The 7,965-nt window shown below is 40.5% G+C and overlaps 2 protein-coding genes across 6 annotated transcripts in view; one reads left to right on the top strand and one right to left on the bottom strand.

The window, feature by feature from the left end:
• Mip (Myoinhibiting peptide precursor) overlaps positions 1-7,965 on the top strand; it is a 219,822-nt gene that overhangs the window by 38,316 nt on the left and 173,541 nt on the right. The gene's annotated exons all lie outside the window — the stretch shown is intronic.
• LOC140225162 (cytochrome P450 9b2-like) lies at positions 990-7,916 on the bottom strand. The gene is made up of 7 exons (XM_072302982.1): positions 7,130-7,916; positions 6,316-6,645; positions 4,919-5,173; positions 4,424-4,757; positions 2,320-2,556; positions 1,739-1,990; positions 990-1,384 (listed from the first exon to the last, which is right to left on the bottom strand). The coding sequence occupies exons 2-7, from the start codon at positions 6,625-6,627 to the stop codon at positions 1,200-1,202; spliced, it is 1,575 nt and encodes a 524-aa protein (XP_072159083.1). The 5' UTR covers positions 6,628-6,645; positions 7,130-7,916; the 3' UTR covers positions 990-1,199.

Here is a 7,965-nt window from a genome sequence, read left to right on the forward strand (position 1 = left end):
TCCTCTCAAAAATGGTGAAGATAACAGCGGAAGGGTTTCAAATAAATTTTTCTGCAAATTCTGCAAAAATTCTGCTACCAATGTAAAACCCACAGACGTTATTTTCAACTAGGAGGCAACGCCTCATGCTTGATTGGGGTAAAACGGGATTTATCAAGATTCCCCGGAATAAAATAGATCGAAAAATCGGGATGAAAAGACAAAAATCGCGATAAAGTTTCATGAACTGGGATGCATTCATCGCATTAAATCAGGGTGAACTGGCATAAGTAAATCCAAACACATCCCGGTACATCATCAGGTAGAAATGCATGGAATATTTAAGTTTAGGACGTGGTAAATCGGTATGGAGAAGGATATAACGGAATAAATATGGATAGAACGCGGCCTGCTAAACTTGTTGAATGCCACACTTAAGAGAGGTTAATTCTTTCTTTCTTTAAAAAAAAAACAATAAAGTTGCATTTGACAGGTGTTTTTTGCACAAAGGCATGATAGAAGAAAAAACTTGAAATTTTTGGAGATGGGTTATTTCATAACTAAACTACTCTTTTAATCCTATTAATTGAATCTCGAATAACACGATAATGCAAATTCCGTGTGTTTAAATCGGTTCTCATGCTTGGGAAAATATTCCTTGAGGTTGAGCTCGCGATGGTAACGTAATTCGGAACCAGAGCAAAGGAGAGTTCACCTCCGAACAGATATCCTTTCTATACCGGGTGAACGCTGCAGGAGCCTTCTAATGAAAGATACAACAATATCAACCTCCGAGTGGCTTATATTACATATCAATCGAATTGAAGGTGACTCGTGATTCTCGCTGTAAAATCAGTTCATTCGGTCCCAATTCGTGAAAGTGATAGACTCAAATGCTCGATGCAATTTTTTCGAACCCCGAATGACTGTTACTGTAACGCCATCTGCTCAAATTGCGCTAATATCGCGTAAAGAGTGGGGATCCAGAAAGAAAGAAAGAAGAGAAAGGATCAATTAAAAGAATATTTTATTATTTATAATAATATACTTCTTGTCAATTAACAGTTTGGCTACTTTACGCAATGGCAATCTCGAAAGTTTACAAACCTGGCTTCCACCCTTAATAGTACACCTGCAACAATCGACGATTGGCTTGCTTATGATGGGTATAAAAGGAAGAAGTGCATTGTTGCCAGCTTGTTCTTATTCTTGATCAATAATCAGTGAGTGAGAACTTCTCGGGGCATGAGGTCAACGAGGACGTCATCGTTATGGACGATGGCGAAACTCCGGGGATGGAAATCGAAAGCATCCATTTGCTTCGTGTGAGAGCGTGGTCTCACCTCGTACTTTTGCACCAGAGAACCAATCAGAGTCGACGCAATCAAAAGACCAACGTTGTTACCTATTTGACATTAAACGAGAATTCAAAAATCGATTTTTTTTTAAAAAAAAAATATAACAAGAATTATTAATTATGTAAAGAATTGTTATGTAAGAATTGTTAATTATGAATTATGTAATTGTCCTAAAACCGATCGTGGTGGAAAGGAATCTGCATTACTATGTTTACGCTAACATTTATCAACATGGCATCAATATGATTTCAACATACTACCGAATTGGTCAAATTGCTGAACAGTGACAAACATGGTATCAACACAATTCCAAAATGGTACCGACTCAACATGATTGTTTTAAGCAGGGATGTATTTTTACATTTGAGTACTGCCGGTCAGATGGCCCTCAAGGATCTTACCTGGACATTTTCGGGGTCCTTTGCCGAAGCCAAGAAAAGCATCGATTGATTTGCTGTCCCTGTTTTTCGGGCTGAACCGGTCCGGGTCGAACACATCCGGGTTCTCGAAGTATTCTGGATCCCGATGGATTGAGTAAGGGTCGACAATAAAAAGCTCGCCTATCTTAAAATTGTAGTCGGTGCCAGCTGGCGAGAAGTCCTCGGTACAAACCCTCGTTAATGCTGAGGTAACCGGGTACAATCGTGCCGTTTCTGAAATCGCACATATTTGAAATTATTCAAAAAAAAGAAAGAAGAGAAAAAATAATTCAACGATGAGTTTGAATGAACTTATTATGTAAATACCTCCGAACTATTGACGATACACTGTACGAAATATTTATGTTCACGTAATACTTTCGGTTAATACAGGAAGTGAAAGAAAATCCAACCCAAACTTCGTGTTGATTTTGGCACACCGTGTTGTTTTTGTGAAGGTTGAATTTAGCGCAAAACACAACGCAGTTACCAGGAAACAGTAAGAACCGAGTGTAATTGTTATTTTTGTCTCGGAGTGACGCTCATTAAATTTTTGAACTCACCGTGTAGACACTGGTTGAGAAAGTGAAGATCGCGAACAACCTCGTATGTGAATTCTGTAGTTGCGTGATTTTTCATGACATCCTCCACCTCTCGTCTTATTCGCTCCTGATATATTGGGTTGAGGGACAAAAGGTGCATGGTAAAACTCACCATGTTGTCGACTGCTTTATTGCCCTTGATACCTCCCAGCAACAAAGAGAATCCGAGACTGGTCATTTCATTTGTGACGTCCATCTCTATAAATGTTCAATACTCTTTTTGAAAATGTACATGGTAAAAATGAACACTGAAAAACAATTGTGGTCGTCCATTTTCACAGTCTTCGCAGATTTTGCCATTCTCCGTTACTAGCTCTTGCATTAGCGCAAAATTTCAGCCAAATTTTAAACTTCAAACGGGTTGGTTGCACACAAGAAAAATAGTGAAGTAAGAGGCCTTTTTTCCCATGTGAAATTGCACGTTGATCACATTGAGCACACCAGGAATATCCGAAATCCACTCCATTGAAGTACAATTTGTCTGATTCGTTTCGTGTATTTTGAAATTTATCACATCCGCAGGCATTTTCTTTTGTCAACAGTGAAATAATGATCGATCAAAAAGAGGTGTGAGAAAATCAAACCCGAATATGATAATTATTTCGAAAATTGTGTTTAACTTTAGAATCGCACTGGTATAACGTGCTTCGATATGAAAAATTCTATTACAAGTCTCTCTGTGCAGTTTCAACAGCCAATAAATTGAAAATACTGGCCCTGGAGGAAATAAATTTGATAATGCGTAATGAACAGGGCCGGATTTACCTACTTGCCGCCCCTGGGCTGTATTTTGCCGCCCCCATCTCATTCGTTTTGAAACGTCAATCAAAACCGTCAAGTGAACGTGCCGGAGGGAGAGGGATGCATAAGATGCGTTTACTCGTGTTGGGTAAATTTTTCGCGGAAACCCTGTCAACACTACAAGCAACGATTCACGGAACTTGGCGCGAAAGTTAAGTTCCGTAAACCTTTCTCTGTGTGGACAGTGCCTTCCATTAATAAGAAATGAACGAAAAAATTATGAAAGAACAATCATAAATGTGGTTTAATAATTTTAACCTCCACCGCCGCGCCGTACTGATCGCACTTTGTTTGGTGCAATGTGTGAAGTATTCCTACACTCTTGTAGGCGCTATGCCTTTCACGCCGACCGCTGCTGAACGCACTGTGTTTGACGTAATGCGTGAAGTATTCATGCAGTCTTATAGGCGCTATGTGTTACACGGCGACCGCTGCTGAACGCACTGTGTTTGACGCAATGTGTGAAGTATTCATGCAGTCTTATAGGCGCTAATATGTGTTACATGCCGACCGCCGCGCCGAGGGCCTCTGCTTTTCATCTCAAGTCCTCGTCATCATTGCTCTCTGCGCCAGACCGCTCCAGGCCAAATTGCGTGTTTGGTTTTTCTCTCAACTAGACTAATGAAAGGGCAGTCAACCTTCTGACACAAAAATGTCACTAACAAATTTCAGATTCCAATGTTAGACCAAAACGGCCAAGAATGTTCATAAATGAGCGTTCTGGCCAAATCGTGTGTTTGGTTTCTCTCATAACTCGACTAATTGAAGGTGCTGTCTTTTATATCGCAGCAAAACGACAAAATTAGAACTTACGATACTCACAGGAAATGCAAGGTTTTGTCGCCTTTGCCCGTTTGCAATTTTATTTTTATACCTACATTTAAGAAAAAATTGCAAAATTTGCCGCCATGGGCCACGGCCCATGTGGCCACCCCCTTAATCCGGCCCTGGTAATGAACCGCGCAAAATTAGGCGTTAAAGAATAAATTTTAGATATTTCTGACGCGCGTAACATAATCTTCGTTCGATTTTACTCAACACATAAGATTTTGCGTGAAGAATTTTGGGGTACTTTGCGTGATATTAAAGTATTACTTTAATTTTTTTCGAATATTCACCCAATACATGTTCTCAGTGCCTCAAAAATGTTTAATTGCTAACATCAGTAGCTTGAAACCTCTGTAACCTTGGAAAATCCAGACCTCGATTATTTTACGCCATCCTTAAGCTATGAAAATTCAACATTAATTGGACGTTCTCATACCTGAATCCAATTTTCTATCTTGCTGTTGTTCTTTGAGCCTGATGAGGAGATTGATGAGGTCATTTTTATTGTCATTGTTCTTACTTCTCTGCTTCATCTGCCTCTGAAGCAAACTCCTCATGAATTCAATGTGCCTTTGAGTGATGAGTTTCAACGAATCCAGTTTTGGTATTCTTTGTAAGTGCATCTGGGCAAAAATGCCAAGTAGTTGGCTCCATCCTGGCTTAACGAAACTCTTAAGAAACTTAAGAAATTCACCTTCCTTTTCGTACGAGTTGACGTCCAAATCGAGAAAGCTTTTGCAAATTATGTCTTGCAAAAATTTCACTGCCACCTAGAAAGGAACGAAAGCAGGAAGTTGTGTACTATTCTCTCAGGAAAAATCATTACTATGAGTATGCTCCATGAGGCTGATGTATCTGTTTCTGCCTGATAAGCTTCAAGATCTGTTCTAAGCAATGGTTCCGTTTAAATGTGATTATGCAATATGCAAACCTCTTTAGTGTTGATAGGCTTCCCTTGGAGGCGCGTTTCTTCAACGTGGGCCGACATGTGGGCGATGTGGTGCCTGATCATGGCGAATCCCTCACCGCTAAACCTCGACGTCGCAAACAAGGGCGAAAGCGCGTTTCGGTGGGCTTTCCAGACGCTTTTGTTCGAGGATTGGCTCAACGTATGTGGTTCGATCTCATCTTTGCGGGATACTGCAAACCCAGTGTTGAACGCTTCGTCGAAATTTTTTGCGAATATCTGCAAAAATCAAAATATTTTCTCAACTTTTAGGAGCAAGCTCTGATAGAGGTGAGAGGCCACTATTGATTTATTACGTCATCCTCCAGTTCGGAATTTTAGAAATTCGTCCCTTCCTTCGTCCGGCAGATCGCCGCCAAAAATCCATTCCAATTCATCCAATCCAGTTTTGGATTGGGTACCACCTGGGAAGAGGCGACGGGGACGTCCCGTAAAGGATTGGCGGCAGGGCGTTGACGAAGAGATGTTGCGGTGTCAGTTGCCCGATAACCTCTGGGAAGACAGGCATATCGACGGTGAAAGTCGGCAATCACATAACTCGGTTTGCGACGTCGCAGACTTCCTGTCATACTTTATTTTTTAAATGGAAAACTACTCAACGGCAATTCTTTAAAACTGTCATGATTTTTCTTCTCAATGCGAAGAAAATTCTGCAAAAACTTCAAGAAATAATATCAATTTGTTCTCCTTTAAAAAAATGACGTAGAGGCGGAGATTTTCAGACACCGCAAACGAGTTATGTGATTGCCGACTTTCACCGTCGATATGTGGCGTTTGGGTGTCGTAGAACGCCAGAGTGCGTTGTAAAGCGACTTTATATATATCCCTTCCTTCGTCATACAAGCTCATACATTATTCCTATCTCCTCACAAAGTAATAGCACTTTTCTAAATGCTTCCCCCATTCACGTGAAAATAGGTCATTTTTGATGATGATTTTTTTCTTTCGAAATTACCAGAAACAGCTTAAGGGCATGCTAAGTGATTAGCAGCGAGCGATTTAGCTTGGTTCCTGGCTTCAAAACTCTAAACTCCGTCAACCATGAAGGTTGGCAGCTCTCCCAGCTAGATTTCCGTAAGTTGAGTTTAAGTATCAAAATTTGAATCACGGTCAGAGAGAACTCTTTAGTAACCCAAAAATGGTGGAGATCATTCTTATGCCGAGAGAGGCGACGCGACGTAGAGGGTGTTATGAGATACACACCAAATTCCATGCCGAAATTCTTTATAGTTTTCGAATATTCTCTTCCCACTTTTTCTAACTAAAGTTATTTTTTACGTGGACGATCCCATAGGGCTTTCTCAAAAACTCGTGATACAGATAGACCTCTTCTATTGAAATGCCAAATGCGTCCAACTAACCTGCTTGATAAGTGCCGGCTTTCGAAGCAGAACGACAGGCATGGTGGCGATGAAGAAAGCAACGAGGTCTTTGTCTTTATTCTCCCGGTAGATGCGATCGAGGGGGACGACAGTTGCGGAGTTGCTCCCGACGCCCCAGAAGTACTTGTGCCCGATGAGGAAGCTCGGGCTCAGGAAAGGGATGTTCGACTTGCGCCACTGGGCCACGCGCCGCGAGTAGACCAAGTAGTTCAACACCAAGCACAGGGATCCCACCAGAAGGGGTGCGTACAGCAAGGGCGGCAGCGAAAACAGGGCCTCTAAGAAATCCATCCTGTGATATTTCGACGACTGCAATACCATTAAAACGCTCATTTACCATATGATGCAAAAATTCGGAATTTCAGACTAATCCCTCCCCCTTGTAAAGTACTGATAACGAAAGTCTGAAGTTCCCTGAAAAATTTTAACTGCCTTTCGTTCCATAAAAATCTTAATTCTTAAACTGAAATGTTTTTTTTTTTTTAAAAAAAAGAAAAAATTAAATTTTTAACTTTAAAAAATATCAGCTTTCTATAAACTTTTAGTAACTCGATTTAAATGGAGCGGCAAGCAAAATTAATCGTATAAAACCGTACTTCCTGCTCCTTTGTAAAGGGTAACTATGGACAATATCCAAAAAAACATGCACTTGACGACATGTCAGTCCCCTCTTTCAAGTGCTTGACGGAACATATGAAACATTCTCTCCGTGTGGTCATCGAATGACGAAACCATCAACATTTTAGAAATTAACTCTGAAAGTAGGAGAAAGTTCAACATTCTCATTACTTACCTTGGTATAAGGTTAATTCAGCCAAATTTGGAGGATAAACTAAAAATTAGGTGGCTTCTCTTGTGAAAATCCGGCTCAGTTTCCGTGTGGAACTCTATGTAAGCTCCTCATCCTCAGCGGAACTCGAGCACTCGTTGAAATATATGCGCTTCACAAATTTTTTAGCAACTGTCTGTCCATTGTTTTTTGATTTTTATTTCATAAATCCAGATCCATTGTTCGTATCTTTCTATTGTGCTCGTTCAAAGTTTGAGTGATTGAATTTTCCAGACAATGGTTTAAAGTAACATTGAAAATGTTCAAACATAAAATGGCCTTGTGGTTAGAGCCTGGTTAGAATAATTGCAAGCGAAAGTATTGGCGGAGGGGGAATATTAAGAATATGGAAGTATGCGTGAACTTCTAAACAGAGCTAAACAAGAGTGCGGCATAAGTTACGTTATTTTATGTATTTTCATTAAGGGCGGAGGCGGAAACTCCTCTCAAAAGCATAGGCGGAACCAGAAATTTGGCAACACCGGATTTCCTCCGTTTAAACCTATGTTAAATAATCGATTCTTGGCGGAGCACCTGGCTCCTCCGGGAATCGATACAATTCCATAGGTTTAAATGGAGAAAAAACGATGTTGACAATTTACGGGATCCGCCAATGCTCAAAAGTAGTTTAATTAGATGACCAATGAAGGTTTAGCATTAAATTTTGCTGCAAACTTGGCGATAGTGGCACAACTCCTTTTCCCTCGCTCACACCATCTTTCACTTTGATCCGCTATTTTGGGGGTCCTAAAGGTCTCCATGAGCCTTAGTGGCCACATTCTCCTTATTGAAGTACTCTA

The sequence above is a fragment of the Bemisia tabaci genome, chromosome 7 (assembly GCF_918797505.1).
Source record: "Bemisia tabaci chromosome 7, PGI_BMITA_v3".
Classification (NCBI taxonomy): domain Eukaryota; kingdom Metazoa; phylum Arthropoda; class Insecta; order Hemiptera; family Aleyrodidae; genus Bemisia; species Bemisia tabaci.